The sequence below is a fragment of the Typopeltis vanoorti genome, chromosome 15, assembly GCF_054136105.1.
Source record: "Typopeltis vanoorti isolate ZY-2024b chromosome 15, IOZ_Tvanoo_1.0, whole genome shotgun sequence".
Lineage (NCBI taxonomy): Eukaryota > Metazoa > Arthropoda > Arachnida > Uropygi > Thelyphonidae > Typopeltis > Typopeltis vanoorti.
Window position 1 is genome coordinate 76,358,614 of NC_143563.1, and position 20,855 is coordinate 76,379,468.

Consider the following 20,855-nt stretch of genomic DNA (forward strand, 5'->3'; position numbering starts at 1 on the left):
GTTAATTAAGTAGATATCATATATATATATATATAATAGGTAGATATCATATATATATATATAATAGGTAGATATCATATATATATATATATAATAGGTAGATATCATATATATATATATAATAGGTAGATATCATATATATAAAATAAGTAGATATCATATATATATATAATAAGTAGATATCATGTATCATGTATATATATGTAATAAGTAGATATCATATATATATATATATATATATATATATATATATATATATATATAAAATAAGATATAATAATAATAAGAAGAAATATATAATAAAGAAGCAAATAATGCAAGAACACATAATGAGAATTGGCACCTGGAATGTGAGATCACTGACAGGAAAAGGTGAAGATTTAACTGAAGAACTCGAACGTCGTCGTATTGAAATTTGTGCACTGTCAGAGACAAAGAAAAAAGGGAAAGGAGAAAGCCAAATTGGCAATTACCTCTTACTGTACAGTGGAGTGGAAAATCATGAAAGGGCAGCCAAGGGAGTTGGAATAATGATACATGGAAGTATAAGGGAACAAGTACAAGAATACAAGAATTATGTATCGAGCCGAATACTTCACTTGAAACTAAACAGAGAGAATAATACACTCAGTGTTATAAGTGTATACGGTCCCGTGGAAGGGGAAAAAACAAAAGCAGAAATAGAAGGATTTTACAAAGACCTACAAGATACTTTAAACAAAATAAATAACAACGAATACGTAATAATAATTGGAGATTTAAATGCTAGAATCGGAAATAAAGCTATTCCAGGTATATGCGAAAGATTTAATGAAGAAGTAATTAATACAAATGGCAGAAAGTTGCGACGGTTTTGTAGGGGAAACGAATTACGAATAAATAACACGTACTTTGATCACGAAATGCAACATAAAATCACATTTGAAAATAAAAGAGGACAAAAGTCTGTAATCGATTACATTATAACTAACAGAGAAATCCCACCAGAAAATATTCTTGACACGAGAGTTTCACCCACAGCAGATATAGGAAGCGACCATAAATTACTGTTTGCAGAGATAAAATTATAAAAGGTATGAACGAATGACACGTGATAAAAAATACTTTAGAGGATTCGCTGATAAATAACAGAATCGCTTCTATGACCTGATGGTTTCATAAATCGGAAACAATGAAAGAACCAACAAGACGAAGGCTCTCAAATATGTTACAGATAAAGTTAGCAAATAAAAGCAAGAAAAAATAATTAGTAAAAGTGCAAAGTAAAATTGATGATAAAAACATTGCAACCATGGTATAAAGAAGAGGGAAAATAACTTAAGAAAAGAAAATGAAGTTCCGTTTAATAGATATATCTGAGATACATCAAATACCAATAGCAATTATATCAATAAGAAATTCCATTTATTAATGTTAAATTACTGTCGTCCGGAGAAGAGGAATCGTTTCGTGGGCTTTCTCAATTGAAACTGAGTTTGCTGATATTGCACCACATAGCAATTATCTGTTACATTTCCCTATCTATTTTGTGGAATCGTATTCACTTTTCAATAGATGGCGACTGAAATCTGGAGATCTTATGAATCAAATGTCTTTTCTTTGTTGTTGTGGAACTACAGTGAAAGTTGGTTTTAATCTTATGCATAAGATTAATCCATAAAATTCTGCATAAGATTATTCAGAACTTTATGGTTTTATTGTAGCTTCATAAAGTATGAACGGTTCCCAGTAATGACGTATATTGGAGATCATGCGCAGTTAACTCGCTGTTGTTTAACTCTTGGAAATAGTTAGCTTTTCTCAATGTTCACCGATAATAATTATGATGACTTGGGTCTGTTTAAAGCGGCAAATTTCGATTGCTATCTCAACATTTAGCAATTTTTTCTCGCTTCTTTGTTGCTGCTTTTTTTTGTCACTGGATACTGTGATGTCAATAATCCAACCTTGTCATTGTATACAATAAGTGTGATGTCACGTCTGTTGTGTTCTAAGCAAGCAGTTTGTGTTCTAACATAGCAGAGAATTTTCGTTTTCAAAACTATCCAGATTTTATGCCGCCACCAGATATTATAAGTAGAAAAACCATGTTTTTACATATATGCCAATGAAAAGTTTGGGACAATTGATTATGGCAGTATTCACTGATCACATGTTTTACAGTCTCATCTTTCTGATCGCATAATCTGCATTTTCTGTAATTATTGATGTTCTCAATTTTGGCTTCGCATTAATTTGTAACGTATGTTCTTGAGGGCTAGATTAAATTCTTCTGTTTCTTTTTTTAATATATCCTATTGTAGCCACTACCACATCTTGGTCGCATAATTTTTTTCTCAGTGGCTCGGAGAAATTGGCCATGCAATGGGTTTATTTTTCTAGCTCACTTATAACTTATTTTTCTGTTCTTTTTTGCAATCGGATTTGTTTCCTGTTGCTTTCAGAATACTTTCTTGTGAAATTTCTTGACGTATTTACTGAGTGCTACTGACAATGTAACTTTTTAATATAATTTCTTCTTCTTCTGCAGTTTCTCTTGCTCGCAGCAGACCCTGTCCATCTATTCTTCTTGGTAGATACAGCTAGTCGACATCACTTCGTGGATGTCATGCGTGATGCATGCTCATTAATTTTTTAGTTTTGAGGTGCAGTTGTTCAAGTTTTCTCTTCTCTTTTCCACTAGCCAACTGTGTAAGGGGATCCTTTCTATAGCCCAAGAGTTCTTTGCTCGAATTGTATCCAAATTCACTCAGTTTTGTACTCTTCACTTTCTAGTGAAGAACAACACTAGCTTCTTTTATTCCTAGGTATTTATATGCAAAGTTTCACAGTATGTGGATCCCTAGGCATAATTCCTTTAACTAGAACTTTAGTTTTGGTCATCTAGTATATAAATCCCAAATCCATCCATCCTTAGAATATCGTTCACACATTTGGGATTTTGCACCTAAAACCTCCTTAAACATTTTGATGTTGTCCAGAAGAGAACAATTCGACTCATAGATGACCCTTCCCCTTACACATTCACTTCAACCTCTATGTCACAAATACAATATTTCAACTTTGTGTCTCTTCTACATGTACTTCCATGAGTCACTGCTCCGCTGAATTTGCAAACATCATTCTTCCACTTGCTGTTAGGCCTGTTAAAACAAGCGCATCAGCTGTCCAAAATCCCTTTACAGTATAACTGCAAATTCATCAAACGTGCTTCTCCTCTTTCTCATTTGTTCCATTTACCTCTCTCTCTCTCTCTCTCTCTCTCTCTCTCTCTCTCTCTCTCTCTCTCTCTCTCTCTCTCTCTCCCCTCTGGAACAGCCTTCCTCATGATGTGTTTCAAAACAATTTCAACCTAGAGCTCTTTAAGAAGAAGGTCAATACGTTTCTTCTTAAAACTTATCTGCACCTCACACATGGCACTGATGGGCTGTAGGTTCGTGTACCCCCTGTATTTGGGATAAATAATTTTATATATATATATATATATATATATATATATATTGACGTCTGAGCAACTTGTATATAGAGGCTAATGACATCATATCACTTGCCTTAGATGTATCCCATAATGCAAAGCACCCTCCCCCCCTTTCAGGCGTTTAGAATGCAATGCATAATGGGACGGGCCACTACCCAGACCGGTTTCGTCCTTTATTGAGGTCTCTTATTGGGAGCCAGACCAAGGAGCGATACCAGGTTCAAGTAATGCAGAAGTCATATATATCTCATATACGAGTAGAAAAAATCTGCTTGACCTTAATAAAATCTCTGGATGAGAGAAAGATGTAGAAAGTATATTATTTTTAACGTATATTTATTTTTTAATGTATATATATTTTAAAGTATATTACACCCAAGGTAAAAAAACTTTCTACATCTTTCTTTCATCCAGAGATTTTTATTAAGAAGATCAAGCACCTTTTTTCTATTTGTATATGAGATATATATGACTTCTGCGTTCCTTGAACCTTGGTATCGCTCCCGGATCTGGCTCTCAATGTACGTCGCCAAATTTTGATAGTAAAGGTTTTTGTACAATTTCTCGAAATCAGAGTAAGAATCGAATTTAAAAATCAAAAAGTGTTGTATATTCCCCGTGTGGTGCTGGGATAAGAATAGCACCAATGCAAATTCCAAGCATGTCGTAAGAGGCGACTAAATGGACGCTGAGATTCGAGGGTTTGAGTTCGCTGTCTTAAGGTTTTTGGCCTTAAGGGAGCAATTTGAGTCTCCGGAGAAGGTGTTTTCCGGCAGGGCCTGATGAGGGGCTTTGTTGGTAAATGCTTTTCCTCGGAATATGAGCTGTTCTGCTCGGTGGTGGGGGAGCCCGTCACTGAGTGGAGCCAACGCTGAGATGGACGGTCTTTTGGCCACTATTGAGTGGTCTAGGGATCGCCTTAATTTTTAGAGATTGGCTTTACTTAAGTATCACCAAATTTTGATAGTAAAAATTACTTCTGTCCAAATTACAGCGCACGTTTGCCAATGTATATAATTATATTTGTATAAAAACTGTCTCCAGTCTAACACTGTATTTATGTAACACTGGTTTATTTTATTGCAAATGTAAACTAATGTGAGCTAATCGTCACAAGTAATACGAAAATTGTTACGTCATCAAGTACCGCGGTCTGTTTGTGCTAACGTGATTGGTTTATGGCTGTGCGGCGTGGAGACTGATAGAAAAAAAAATATAAAAAAATAGGTTTTGTTTCATATATGAACAAATTAATTTTTTAAAGCAGCTACCATATAAATAACACGGGTTCAGGAATTCTAAAACAAATTTCCATTGCTTTTTAAAGAATTGCTCTAGTGTTGAAAAATAGCTGGAATGCATACGTCCACAATAAATTTAAATATGGCTATATTGGCAACAATGAAGGTATCAGCTCTCAGGAACCAACTATCGTCATGAATTCATATTAAACTTTCCCTATATAGGATTCGTATTTCATTATACATGTCAAGATTGCTGAAAGGTAGGCAGTACAATAATAAATCATTCAGCTTTTTTCGATTCATTAAAATCAGCTTTTTTTTCATGTTGTCGAAAGATGGCAGCACAATAGAAAATTTAATTTCGTTCGGACTTTTGATGAAAAATATAAATCAATTTTCGTATTTTATATTTACTCAAGGTACAAAACACAATATGGAACTTTTGTTCAGTTCTTTAGATGAAATTAACAACCTTTTGTATTTCGTTTTAGAAATAATATTTATAAAACCTCTTTTTATAAATAAAGTATGTTAACAGTCTCATACGGAGGTGGCCTCCTTCCCAGAAACAGGTTTCATTCCACAAAACAAACCAGCCACACCACAATGCACTATCTTCATAGCCTTAATTTCTTTGGACATAATTTCAAACAGTCCTCATTTCTCACTAATTCACTCATTTCCTGTTTGCTGCATACTCAGTTTATTCCATATCAATAACTGCTGTTATCGAAATAACAATATATAATTCCACCATTATCTTCAAACGTCATAACTTTTTAAATGCCACTCCGACAGGAGTCTAAAGATAGCTCAACTCGAACACTTATTTATTTTACACAATCAAATGTTTACACATATACGTGCATTAATGTGGATACATTATAAATTATTTTAGTAAATCACACGTCATTCACGAATTATAACTTTTTTTTTAATCTCTTCCTGAACGGTTTTTTTCCCTAATAAACTTTTGGGCTATCCATTATATACATTTAAAATATTTAAAAGAACAAATTTTTAGAAGAAACCATGCAATCTTCTACCACGTATATAAAAAAAGCTCATTCTTTTTCTAGATCCTCTTAAAAACACTAACAAAGTATTGCTTTTTAAGTTACTTTAATTAACTTATCTAATTACGATTAATATTATTAAGATATTCTTTAAAATTTTGACACACATTCAATACCACACTTTGTTTTTCATCAATAACTAATTTGCTTTTCTAATTAATGTTACCGCTTCCTTCATAATTATTAAGCGTCATATCTGTTTAACAATGATGTGGGCGGTATTTATGTTGCAATCAACCAATTAGCGTCGTCTCGCTGAGCAGCCTAAAGGAAAACAAAATGCTAATTGTTGATTTCACCAAGTTTAAACTGCTGCTCATTGGCTGTTATATCCAATTCATACTTAAAAAAAAAAAAAAAAAAAAAAAAATTAAGTTGAATATATTCTAGTAAAAAATATTATTATGAAATGCATTTAAGCAGAAATGTTTATTTTTTTCCCACTCGATCTAGTAGCTACTTAACCAGGAAAGTGTCAAGGATATTTGCAGCCCGAGTGCAAACTTTTATCGGTCGCCCCTTAAAAAAATAACTAAAAGAGAAACTACATAAAATAAATATTTGATATTTGTTTCTTGCCGCCCTATCAATGTTATCGCCCAGGTGCGGTGTACCCTTTGCACCCTCGGGTTGGCGCAGCCCTGTACTTAACAGTCGTATTGACCTTTATTTGCATGGAAATGTAATTGATGATAAAATATTGAGCAGACTCAGATACAATTCTCGCTCTGACACGAGTTTTCTTAAAATACTCGATTTTTTTTATTATTATTATTTAGGAAAATTTCCAATACCTACGTTAGTTTGGGGACTTCCTATAATTTATGATTCCTGCGAGTAATTTTCTTTTAACACGTTCATTGCCAATCACGCGATATCGCGCGATGCGAGTTCTCGCCAAACGACCGATCACGCGTTATCGCGTGGACGTCGCTAACTAAATAAAAAAAAAAATAAAAAAAATTTGCCCACCACACGAAATTCCAATTTTCAGCTTGCCAATGAAAGTGTTAAGAAGATTAAGAGAAAAATATAAAAATCGTTACGCGCAGAATTGTTATTTTCATCGCCACCAGATGGCAACTCAGTTCGATGCACAGGTAAAGCATTGTAAGTATGCGTGACTGATCATTACGAACTGAGCTTCAGAATAAATAAATTAATGTGTTGTCAATATTAATACAAAATGTCTATTAAAGAATTATCATTTACATAAGTATAAAACTTCTGTTTCATTTAATTATACAGCAATTTAATACAAGCATAATTTAGCTTTACATATAAATTACAAAAAATTAAAAGTAGATAAAGATGAAAAGGAATTTCGCTTGGACGATCGACGAGGACGGACATGTCCACTACTAGATAACTGCACTCTATTAGGTTTTACAATTCCGCTATCGGAGGTGTTTCGTGATTCTTGCATTGCACTGGCTCCAACCCAGCTTGAATTCCTACTGTCTCCCCCCCCCCCCTTCTGCACGAAATGTGTACGAGGTCAATGGCCGCGTAAGCCCCACCCGCAAAGAGGACCAGTGGTGAATATTTGGTTTCTAGGGAGGCAGGTAATTTGTGCTGAGCCAAAAAAGATCGCGACATAACTCCCCTCCCCCCAACACTACCACACTTCTTGATTTCTGCTAGTAGATTTCCCCAGTCTAACAGGGTTGTGCTGGCAGGTCCCCGGACCTGTGGGATTTCACTTGCAACTAATCGCGCTACCAACTTCATGAGCGAGGTTGACCCAGATACCTTCATAGAGACACTCGATAACGGGCTTACGCTCTGCTATTTAAAAAAGCTTCTGATAAAGTTTGAGCTCGAGTAGCCAGGCTTCCTCAATTTATACTCTTTGTACGGAGATGAGGAGGGCGAAGACACTGCCGAAATGGAGGAGAAACTAGATTTGGTGGTCTCCGCCACCCCCCCCCCCGTCAGCAGAGACCCACGCGTGCAAGAAGCGCAAAACTACAGATACAGAGCCACCCACAAAAAAACAGAGAAGGTGTCCCCGATCGTTCTCCGAGAGAAACAAAGATGGATTTTTTTAAGGTCTACCATGACTAAGCTTCAAATACAATACATTGCAGAAAAGAATGTGGACGATGGCGTTAAAATCCAGCCCGCCACCGTTATGGATTACAGAAAATTGACAAAAGCTTTAGACTCTAGTGGTACACAATCCCACACCTCCTCGGCTCGGAGAAGAATCTGAAAATAGTCATCCGAGGTGTTTCAGAGGATATAACTCCAGATGAAATAAATGAACTGCTGATCTCTGCTATCAGGACCTGCCACCTATTAAGGTCAGCAGAATGAACAGAGCTGACAAGACCCCAATACCACTAGTCCTAGATCTACTCATAAATGCTTACAAAAGCATTTCTGAGTTAAAATCAGTCTGTGGGCTCCAGATTACCCCAGAACCTCTGAGAAAAAGGGCCTCAACTGGGCAATGCCATAGGTTTGGTCATGCTCAAAAATTATGTAGAGGTATAGGTACCTGAAATGCCGTGAGAGCCACCCCACTAACACCTGCACCGAGTCAAAAACCACCCCGGCTAGGTGTGCTAACTACAGTGCTCTCACCCTACCAACTATAGAGGACGCATTCATCACCAAAAGAATAAACATGCTGAGCCAAACAAACAATCTACTCTTTTATCTAGAATGAGATCTCCAGAAGATCCGACTTCACAGTTCTCCATTATTCAGTATATAGCTGCAGATGCTCATATCTATCACAGTTTGAGACTTCCAAGAGATTAAATCATCAACACTCAAGGACATATGCTGACGTGGCCCGCTCAAAGAAGAGAACACAGGAGCAGAATCAGCCAGTAGCACATTGATATCTAACATCTATCATCACTGCCTCTCTGGCAAATATGCTACAAGATTTCAGCAAATTCAACCCTTCATTGACCTCAACAAAAAGATTCCTACACGAAACTCAATCCATCCTCACTGTACTCATGAACGTCTACACACCCCAATGAACTGGTTCAGCAAGCTACTTAACTGCGACGTAATGTAAACTACGATGAAATGAAAATATGCAAGCACAATAGACCAAGCCATATTAATTTTCAGTAATGATGCATGATCTCCATACCCATTCAGGGCGAGCAAATAGCTCATAGCTCATAGCTCACAAGTAGCCAACCTGTATTATAAATAACAGTTTTAGTCATTATTAAAGACACCAGAAAATACCAAAGACTTATTCAAAACTTTAAATTTATAATGCACTAAAGCAATACTATCTTCCATAATTAAATTTTCAGTAGAAGGTGCTGAAAATTAGATTTTTTTAATTAGTGATATTAGATTTTCTGCTTTAAGAAAACAATGAAACAATTTCTTCAACATAATTTTAATTTAAAATAAATTGTGTCATCAAGAAAGGAAGAGGCAATACAGTATATTTAAAATTCAATAATAAAAAAAGCATCGTGATTATGCCACTAACAGCGGAAACACGCAGTGACTACGCGCCATCTAGTAAATGAAAGCAGAACTTATTGTTGCTATAGTAACAGAGCGTCACATGCATCTTAAACAAAACTACGTTATAAGAAAACTGCAACGTGATTATAAAAATATTTTAAAAAAAAGGTTTGGTATGCGACCACAGGGTAGTCTCACACCTGGGGATGAAAATCATCTCTCAGTTGCTTGAGAGAGGTCGTATTTATTACAAAAACAATTAAGTTGTGAGGTCAGTGTATTATGTATGCTAAATGCGTGTGTTAAATAGCTGAAATGGTTAATCTTAAAATAAATATAAATAAAAAAGTTCTTAAATTGAACAGCAGATGCCACAAGAAATTAAAATCAATTAACACGCAGTAGAAGTTAATTTAACATACTTGGGAGCAAAAGTAGATACGAAGATGGAACTGACAGGCACAGAACGCAGAGATTGACAAAAGCAAATAGTACTTTCAATATTGAGACCTAAATATTAAATATATTTTGGTCCTAACGTATAACAAACAAATTTCAAGATAATATTAATCCCACAATATTATTTAAAATTGTTATACATTATTATGCTGTAAAATGTATTCATACATTTTTCTTAAAGATTTACAAGTCGCCAACGAAAGACTGGGAAGAGCAAGGCGTGGAAGTGAAGAAGACCTTGTAATGTTCGGCACATTTTTCTTTAGTATTATAGCGGTGGATGTTACAAGTAATCGTTCAAGGTAATATATTATAAAAGTAGCATTAAAGGCGGTATATAGCTAACTGTGCGACCTTGATGCTAATAATTAACCACTATATTGCAAAATTATTGGTGCTATTCTACGTTACGTTGGTTTTTAAATGTTCTGACATAAGTTATTTATATTAGCTGTTTAGGTGATATTTCATTCAGACTAATATATTGTATTAATGGAAAATTTACTATACAATGAGAGAGGACATTTTGTAAACAATAAAAACATTCACAAGATATAAACTGCAGCTTCCATTTCCGATAACAGCTATCCACGAAAAACGTATACCGCAATAATCTGACTAAAGCTGACTTCTCAGTGTATAAATACTAAAGCTTAGATGAAAGAAAGTTGAAGGACAAAAAAAAAAGTTCGAATGTCGTACTTTGTTTATTTTTGCAGCCGCATGAATAGGTAGTCATAAATTATACTAAATTCTGACGTAAGAGTAAGCTTTGGATCCTTTAAAAGATACGCTAATAATAAAATGTGCGCGCTATTCAGATACATAGATGAAATCCTTTTAAAGATAAGTTGGATTTCTTTCATCCGTCGTCATTCTAGGGTCGAAACAACTTCAAAAATAGCGTATACAAAATACAGTGAGTCTACTTAAAAACTATAGTGTTATCTCCAGGTACGTAAGAATTGTACTTACAGTTCGATATTTAATTATCATTATTATTTAAATAACAAACTGATTTAAAATCTTGATTTAACTATCCTATTTACTTTTATAAATTATAAATTCATAATTATTTTGAATAACTGGCTAAAAGTTCGATAAAAACGGCATATTTTTTAACTTAAATATCATTTAACTTTACTGTAGTTTTATATTACATGTATTCTCAAAATTTTCATATAAACTGCATATAATCTGTTTACTGGACTTGTTTCGCGTGACGTGAAAGTAGTATCGTCTGCTTACAGACTAAACCTAACGAGAAACTAAATGTATGCCGTTTTATTTTAATTTTAATTTTTTTTGTTTTGTTTATTTTTTATTTTAATTAATTTATTATTATTATTTATTTTGAGGGAGCATCCCAAAAGGTACCGATCAGTGAGTTTTTGTTTTTCAAAATCAGCTATAGGTCGATCATTTAATGGTATTTTACACTAAATCAAAATGCTTTATTAGAATTCTAATTTGTACGCATTTTTTAGGTTAGTATTCTTTAAAATTATTTTAACAAACTATACTATAAAAAGAAAAGCTAAATGGAGTATAAAGAATTTCAATTGTAAATGTCTAAAACTTAGTTTTAGTTAGAGTAAACGAAATCAAATTTAAAAAAAAAAAAAGAAAAGTTCGACCCAAGTCGACTTCGACTTAAGGATATTTTAATTAAAGCCTTTTAACAACTTCCTGTACATATACTAGTATAAAATCAGCAATTCTTATAAATGGCAATGATGTTTCAGATGTGTCTTCATTACGTATAATAAGGATGTGCAGATTGGATAATTAATTTAATTCGAAATTACACATTTCCTGTCTATGTTTTTATATTGCTACAGTAGAGGGCGCGTTTGACATAAAATTTACAACAGTTACTTTGACTACTCTCTGAACGAGTACGATTGTTGCAGTGATTGCTGAAGGTTATTAAAGTTGTAATTTGTCCTTTAAATCGTGGTGGTTTAACTTCAAAATTTATAGTTGGGAGAATGCTATTTCGTGAATAATACAGTCCGATATAATTCGCATGAGTACAAGGAAGCAGATCCGAGTTTTTCAACTACTAGCGTTTTCTTGTACTGTACATGTATAGTACTATACTGTATTTCAAAATATGCATGAAAACATCATTTCACTTCTGTTATTAAGTGATTCATTTATTTAGATTAATAAATCCATCTTTTATTTTTTAACATAGCAGTCTCATGTCTGAGTTCGTAATAGCGTGTCATAGGTAGGTGTTACGTATCGTCTTCATAAATATATATCTTATATTTCTTCATTTCATATCCACATATTTTCATTGCCTTTAACTGGCTCAGATTTGGTGGAAGAGGACTTTGCTTCCGGTTCTGTTTTTTTCTAACATGTCCCATACATTTCAATGGATTTCAGATGCCGGCTTTGTGGTGGTCAGAGAAGATGGTGGAAATCACTGTCATGCTCGTTGAACCACTGCTGAACAATTCTTGTATGATGGACAGTAGCATTGTCTTCCATGAAACACCCGTCACCTCCTGGATAGAAAGTCAACGATCAGCAACAATTTTCAGATATTCCTTGGAGGTCACCCGACCTTCTAGCAATATCAGGGAACCGAACCCATTCCATATCAGCAGAACATGAACCACACCATGACACGACCTCCGTAGCTTCGAGTTGTGTTTATAAGGTTAGCTGGGTTCATTGCTTCATGGGGCTTCCGCCAAACTTCGATACAGAACAAGGTGTAACGTGACTTGTCGGACCACGACTTTTTTTCCCAGTGTCCAGTCACAGTATTCCTGACATCACTGCAGACGAAATTTCCGGTTCTTGGCTGAAATCAGTGGTTTTCATTTAGGCATGCGGCTGTCAATTCCGATCCTCTTCAATTCTCTGCGCATAGTTAGGTGAGATATGGATCGGAACAGCCTTCATTAAATGCTTTGGTCAGTTGCTGCACGGAGGAAGTTTTGTTCTGCACAAGCCTTCTCAGACGACGACGATCTCGTTCCTTCTCAGAACTGTCTTAGAACCGCAGTTAAATTAAGTTGTTTTTCCAGTGATTAAATAACTGGGATACTTTAGTTTTTGAGAAACCAGTCAACTCTACTGTTTTTTATAATCGTGGCTCAAGCCAGACGGGCACCCACAATAAGTCCTTTATCGAACTCTGAAAGACCCTTTGTTTTTCCCACTGTGATCAACATTGACGATTATTGGCCAGCAGCATTGTTAAATAATTGCCTAGAACACGTGGACGGACGGGACCAAGTATTTTGCACATGTGCTACGTAAGTGACTTTTACGTATAAAGGTTCTAATTCAGTGACCAGTATGTAGATGTTTTACTACATTATAAAGAAAGTAGTGGGTTAAAAAAAAAAAAAAGCTTCCTTGTCAAAAATACTTTAGAATAAAATTTCATTTTTCACTATGCATTTTATATAAAATCCTTCATAGCTTTTAAATTTACCGTGGTTAGTTTATTGGCAACAATTTAACCTCTTCAACAACCACAGTTTAAGATTTGAAAATTACATAACTATAGAGGTTTTCGTAAAATATTTGCTTAGAGAGTTTTTTTTTTTTTTTTAGTGTGAATAAGATTTTTAGTTAAAACTATCACTAATAACTACATGAAAATAAACATAGGATACATAACTGGAAAGAAGCAAAAGCAAAATTTGTTCCTAGGTTTTCCCTCCCTCCCTCACACACACACACACACACACACTGCACCATTGTGTTATAGGTCATAGGTGATGTGGGGTTTAAAAAAATTGCAGCATCACCTGCAGTATTACTAGTGTGTTATGATTGATCATTACATGATCAGTATAATATAATTGATCATTAACTCAAAAATAATGAATCGTAATATAATAGTTCCCAATTTGCAAAGGATGATGGGAAATGACGTTGAAAAAACACGGTAAAAATAACAATGTATTTAGTTCATACCAAGTAATTACAAAAAATAACTCTCTCTCTCTCTCTCTCTCTATATATATATATATATATAGAACCGTTATCTTTATCTGCCTGAGTCTAATTTATCCCTTTCATTCACTATCAAACTCTTTGGGATTATTTTCATTGAATCCTGGACAAATTCTGACCAAGTTTCTTTCATTTCAACACACTACGAGACGCTAAACCTATGATATATTTTGAAATATCTTTAATATGTTTTGCAAATTTGTTTGGATTAAGTATGTTCTGAAATCAATTAACTTTGGAGAGATGCGAAAAGTTCTACCTAAAATCCTTTCCTCCCTCTCCTGGACAGCTACTGGAATTGAGATTAAATTGAATACTTAATTTCCATTTTGTGTGTATTTTACTCATTAACAAACGCGTAGTTCTGCTGAAGTTTTTAAACAGTTCTCATTTAAAATCATTACAGTCCGGCAAGAGTTTTTGCAACGTATTCAAGCAGCAATTTTCCCTTGGCCACAGCAACCACCGAAAATTACTTAAATGTTTTCCCGAAATTTTCCATGTGATATCTTAATTAAGTTGCTGGTATATTTATTTCTGTGCCACTATCTTTAACTGCAGATCACTCACCCGTCCATTTTGTGGTAATCTTACCCATCGTGTGTTTTTACTAATTTCCTGATTTTCTAGCAGGCTGCGTAATTGCAACGGAAGCAGAATTCATAATTAACTTATTTACGCTTTAACAGAATGCTCGATCTACCAATGAAATCCTTAAGAATATTAAACTTCATTTAACTAAGGCCGATTACCGAGTGATTTTTTTGTTATTAAAAATAGCTGTATTGCTTCGTATTATTTTTATTGTTAATTTTAGGCTTTTGGCAGTAATGCGTAGAATCGTACAGATGGCGTGATATGTTATATGCAATACGGAAGCGAGAGTAGAAAATTACATTTGCTAAGGAAGCCATTACAAGTTGTGCTTTTTCGTTTGGTTTAACGAGCGATTCTTTTTACCATATTTATATGTTCAATATTTCAAATGTTACTTAGATATTCGTATTAGTGTTTTTGACATTTCAAACTGCTATCTAAAATTAAATTGCTTGCTTAATCGAGGTCAGAATTTAAAATTTAAAAAACAAAAGTAGCTTATTAGAAATAAACGCATTAATCTAAGCAAAATGTAGTTAGAATTAGGAAGTTGTGACGCCAACTGCGAACGTATTTTTCGGCTATTCATCATGCGTTCAGACGATAGAAATTTAAGAGATTAAAAATTCGTGGTCTATATATTCTTTTTTGCATATCTTTTAACTAACTCATAATTTAAATAATATATTTTAAGGACAGATGTTAGATAAGCATGACGGTTATATTATACAATTAGTATTTGATTTGTCGTGGACTGCTTCAAGATCTTAAAAGTATTCAATTATATGTTGAGGGGAAAAATATATATCAATTAACTATTTCATATATAAATGATAAAAATTATTATCAACGAACTACTTTATATATATATCAATATATATAAAGTATTATATATATATAAATAAAAACACGTTTCATAACCAATGCACCACTTTATAGTTTTATATAAAAATCATAGCAGTGTATCAGCAAATTCTACGTACGCTTTTCAATTATATTCCAGGAGTTTTCTTAATTCCTTTTGCAATGTATTTATGTTGTATAAAAAAAATACGTTTGAACATAAGGAGAGATGGGGTGGGGAGTGTCTTAAATTACAGAGTCAACATTTCAGAATCAAAAATGAGACTTCGTAAAGAACATTAATTCATTGAGCAAACTTAATTTATGTATTGAAAAGAAATGGAAACATTGTACACTTATATTAAATAAATAAAATCAAACGTTTCGAAGAAAATCCAATTTTCAAATAAATTTAGTTTAAAACAGGTAGATAAGCCACTTTTCTATTATGACATTATATTTAGTGAAAAGAAGTATCATTTAGTAGTCTTTGAAGCATGTTGAAATGGAGGAATGCAGATAATCTTCAACATTTAAATGGATGAACTGCTCACTGACGAGTTCTAGTTGTGTGCATTTTTACTCGTCTAGGATTGTGCTTTTTATGGATATCGATTAAAAGTACAGGTAACCCTCGTATAACGCGGATGTTAGGTTCCATAGAAATGCCGCGTTATGTAAAGCGCGTTATGCGAGACTCAGATCACATAGAAAAAATAGGGTTATGTTCCGAAATCGTTTCTTTTTTTTTAAATTATATAAACAACAATGGTATATCCAACAGAAAAATATTTTTATTTAATTCAGGTAATTCATGTAAGTTAAGAAAACATATAAACTATGAAACAAAATACAAACTTATAAAATTACAAATTGTATGTAAACTTCATTCTTCAAACTACATAATGCATAAATGTTTTAGGCAAAATAAAATAAAGTCCATAATTTAATCGTCATCACTATCTTCAAAACGAACATTTCGTAGATGTTCTTTATTTACGAGTGGCTGGACGTCGTCATCACTTAAAATCTCTTGGACATCATTTGTATAATTCTCATTGCATACTTTGGCTGGTTTAGTTATCAAGAAGGCAGTAATAAGACCTTAATATGCTGCAATTTTTTTTTATTAAGTTCATAATATGGAGCTAAACAAAATATCAAATTGTCTCGTGAATTTTCCAGAGCGCTCCATTGAGCATTATCCGTAAAATAACGTCCTAACTTTCTTGCCAAGTTCAATCCTTCTGCTAATTTCTTTAAACTGAATTCTTTACGGATTCATCACAATCAGAATCTTCGGCAGAACTTTCCCCGTCATTTGGTTCGACGTCATCTATTAATTGTACCAGTTCCTCCACGTTTAAATCTATTTCCTCATCATTTAATCCTCGGGGTCGGGGGCTCGCAGCTGGTCTGACAGATACATGCAAAGTATTTAATATAAATATTCTTACACAATTCAGTGTATAGCTTGGAGGTGATATTCCGCAGTTTTTTTTTTTTTTTTTTGCTGTCAGTTTGATTTAACACATGTTATGTAAAGGTTATATTTGTTATATCTGACAGTAAATTGTATCTGAGAGATATACCGCGACCTCCGATGTCAGTATAGTATGGTTTAGTTTTTTTTTTTTTTTTATTCTTTGTTCAATAATTTCTAGATTTAACTGAAAATAAATAAACCAAGATGTATTACTGAAATAAAAAGCCAAAGGCTTATTTATCATACATGTCCTCTAGGAGATGTGCTTTACATTATATGGAAAATACTAAGGAAAGTATCTGGAGCTTACCCCACTTTACTACGAGTTGCCATAAGGTTGCTTATGCTTGTATCCGCCGAAACATCAACACTATGAAATAATGTTGGATTCAATATCCACTTAATCTGTACCATCATGTATTATATTTGCAGTGTTTTTTCTTTATGTTTTTTTTTTTTTCATTTTAGCACATACTAGTAATGAATGTATCTCTCAAATATAAGCGCCTCCGTAGCGCAATTGGAAGAACAACAGTACATTACATTGCGCCCTTCGATTGGAATAGGCCTAAGTTCGATTCTCGTCGCGACGGGAGGAATCTTTATCTGGACGATTTCAATCAAAGGTGAGTGAGCCGATCTCATACGGAGGTAGCAGGGTTTTTTTCTCCCGGAAACTCGGGTTTTTCATCCCGCATACAGACAAATCGGCCCTTCAGAACACACGCAATTTACAGACAAAAAATACTAGTTGTGGTAGTGGTGGAGGTGGGCAGTAGATGGCGTTGATGGAGATGATTCGTAGTAGAGGTTCGGTGTAGTGGTTGAGACAGTCGTAGGTGTTCTCCCGCGATGAGTCTTCGGACTCCTTGGAGGTGTAACGAATAACAATAATATACTGTGATCTACGCTGCAAAATTACCGCTGCGAGCCCCCGAAGGTTGATTCACTAATTTCGTTTTCAACCATATCGCAAAAGCCCTTTAAATGGCCATTACTATAAAAATAAATTATTTACTTAAAAGAAAGCATTACATATTGTATGTAACTCACCAGAAAATAAAGTGCTCAGCTTGAGATTAACACACTTATGATTTCTAATGCACTTTCCTGGCAGAATAAACGTTTACCGTATAAAACAATAAACACTTTATACGGTAAACAATTGACGTACGCCTACTAAAGGGTATTTCCCCTAATCTCTACTTATAACTACATGCGCGATAGGAGCAGATACAAATTTAACGAATATAAAATTTGCTTTTTAAGTCGCGCGGTGAAAAATATATGAAAAGATAAAGGGTTACTACAATTTGTAGACTGTGTTTTTATCGAAACGCGTTCTATAAGTACCGCGTTATACGAGAGTTACCTATTTTTATTTTGTATAGATGTGGTATATTTATGGCTGACTGCTGGTGCTCCTCTAGTGATTATTTTCTGTATTGCCTTCTCTACGCTTTCGAGTGTTCACACTTTGCGGACTTTCTCATTGTTACTCCAAGGAGAGAGCAAATTTTATGGTGACGCTCATTTCCTGTACTAGTTGCTGTTTCCGGGTTCGGTTACTTACCCGCAATCCATTAAATGTGTGTAGATTTTCAGGCTTTTATGGCACGTGGCCAAATAAACTGCTGTAACTGCCGTCCGTCTGAAAAGAGAATCAAAGGCCAATGAAAGAACTATGAGCTGGTTAGCGTAATGCACTCGCTAAGGCTCTATAGACAGAGGATGAGCATACTGACACTGGTTATCAGGCGTTTGAGGCGCCGGACAGTCGATTTTATTTAGAGGATGCACAAATATGCATTGAAATACGTTTGTGGCATTACTTAAAAGATTTTAATGTTTCGTGAATTTACTTGTAGCTAATATCGAACAGTGGTGTGATATATGGAAGTTGCGTGTAATAATAATGTTTTATAGATACTAATAGTATCAGATAGGATTAGTAATATTGAAATTCATCATTGAAACATAATTACGATAAACATTAAAGATAAGGACGTTAGTTACAAAGAGAGTATAATAATAAACTTCCAGTAGGTAAATTAATGATGTTATTAAAAGTCAATTAGGCTTATAGCATTAAATAAAGGATTACTGTTATGTGACCTTCTTAGTGTTATTGTTTACTTTGTGCGTATTGTTTTTATTCTTCCCCCTTCTCTCGCTTATGTATTCCACTAACACAATGCAAAACGCTTCACAAATAAGAATATGCACTAGAAGATCACAAAAAAACTACCGGTATTTTGTAGAAAAATCCTAAAACGTTAGTATACAGTACTCGGTGTTGCCGCATAATAAAATAATCGGTACGTTCCCTCCCGTAAATACCAGTATTTAACTCTAGATACGAAGCTGATTCTACACTCTTTTGATTGTGATAATGGATTTATTTATTTTTATGTGACTCCCACCCACGAAAAGTTATAAACCGTAAGTAGGATAATGTTTGTTTTTTTATGATTATTTTTATATATTTTAAAATCTGTGAACAGATTTTATTAAAATTGAATAAAGTTTGAGATTTTTTTTTTTTTTTCTGGACTAAATATTATCCTGTGAGTGATGAAAGCATTTATTAGCGGAATTTGAGGTCCGAAATTTTATTAAGTAACTGTGGAAAACTGCTACAGTTAATAGAATGACTATGATTATTACATAACTCGATAGTTATGGGCAGAAGTATGAATATTTAAAGTCTCTGTCAGTCTTTCTCTCCCTAACACACATGCAGAGATATGCATTTGAGTGCTTGAGTATTTGTTTTTTGATTTTACGTGTGATCGAGTTGTGTCATGTTTCTATAATTGTTACTTAGCAAGAAACTTATTTCAACCTTATACATAAGGAGTAAGAGGATCCAAGCAAGAAAGAAAAATGAAAAAAAAAAAAAATAGACTGTCATGCACACCTACTCATCAATTAAATGCAACAAGTAGTGTACCCTTATATGGTTACTGCTGTGCTCGACGTGTCATGTGTTGTCTGAAGCTGTGTTTGTTTGCATAATAGATTAGGCTTCGTTAAAGGCTAGTGTTAAAGCCGGCAAATGACTTCGCATTGTTTTTTTGTTTGATATTTTCTTGTGAATTGCAAAAGTGCTACAGTATTTCAGAGAGTGCGATGCAGTCTAGTAGATGCCAGCTTCGATACATGATACTCTCACAGTGCTACAAGTGGAGCAACGTTTCTAACCTAAAATTTTCTGGCGACTAACCTCATTGACAGTATGATTCCTCTGTGAGAATAAGCGAATCCTTTCGCTAGTCGCGTATATTCACAGTAATGTTTCATGACGGTGAGACAACCAAATATAATTTCTATTCGTTTGTATCCTTTTTCATTTTAGAATTTTAACGTATTTGGTTATTTAATAGTGATTTTTTTTAAAAAAAAAATTACTCTACAAATTATATCGGCATATGGTAACCTATCAAAACCATAACTACAGGAACCGCTTGAAATTTGTATTTAGATGAGAATAAGTAAATATTTACGTTTCAGCATAGTGCATGGTACTATAATGTTCTTGTTCAGTGGAGCTAAACAGAAAATTATTTGCACAACTGGACAATTTATTTTTTATTGGTTACTGCTTCCTCCCACATACGAAAGGCATAAAGGACATATTGCAAATAATGCCGTGTGTGAGCGAGAGTAATCTGTTGATGTTCTTCAACTGTTGGAGTTGGAGTTCTTCAGAAATGCTCCAAATAAAATATTTAATTAAAAAAAATTCCGTTTTTTAACTTTAAAGAAAGATTTTTTCATTTTTAATATACAGTCTATGAACACACATATTTGCATGACCAGTATAATTTCAAATATACATCAATATACATCATCGTTGCTTCCAATCATTAAGCTTAATACCGAATCACGTGACATTAATATTTTCAAGAATTCTTGTGACATGAATTTCTAATCTAAGTCTTCGTTAAAATGGAAATTAGTAGGGTTATTATTTTAATCTCTATTTGGTGTCTATGTATCCTATTTTGATATCCAAATCTTCACATAAAATTAACACGGGGAATCTGAAGATTTGGAGATCAATTCTACGTAATCTATGGACGAGAACTGTGATGATTACACAACCGAAGAGTAAACTTGAGTTTGTCTTTGCTTCATTTTTCATGTTTTCTGAAAGTAACTTTTACAGCGAATTTTTCCAATGTTTTCAACTTTGCCACTGCTTGGGATATCTCAACCAGTAATAGCAATAT

At 33.9% G+C, this 20,855-nt stretch overlaps 2 protein-coding genes across 9 annotated transcripts in view; both read left to right on the top strand.

Annotated features, from left to right (window-relative positions):
- Positions 1-20,855, top strand: part of LOC150098904 (galactosylceramide sulfotransferase-like) — a 188,048-nt gene that overhangs the window by 107,368 nt on the left and 59,825 nt on the right. For 4 of the 8 annotated variants that reach the window (XM_090404933.1, XM_090404931.1, XM_090404934.1 and 1 more), the window contains exon 1: positions 18,847-19,062. The exons of 1 other annotated variant lie outside the window; for it this stretch is intronic. The gene's annotated coding sequence lies outside the window, so the exon portion shown is untranslated. Of the gene's footprint in view, positions 1-10,558; positions 10,662-18,846; positions 19,063-19,710; positions 19,928-20,855 lie in introns of those variants that run through there. 3 more of the 8 variants (XM_090404935.1, XM_090404940.1, XM_090404939.1) reach the window with 3 other exon arrangements.
- LOC150098906 (protein CFDP2-like) lies at positions 330-1,070 on the top strand. Its single transcript, XM_090405773.1, has one exon. The coding sequence runs from the start codon at positions 330-332 to the stop codon at positions 1,068-1,070; it is 741 nt and encodes a 246-aa protein (XP_090261899.1).

Coding starts and splice junctions, on each gene's coding strand:
- LOC150098906 (XM_090405773.1), top strand. CDS start 330: ATGAGAATTGGCACCTGGAATGTGAGATCACTGACAGGAAAAGGTGAA.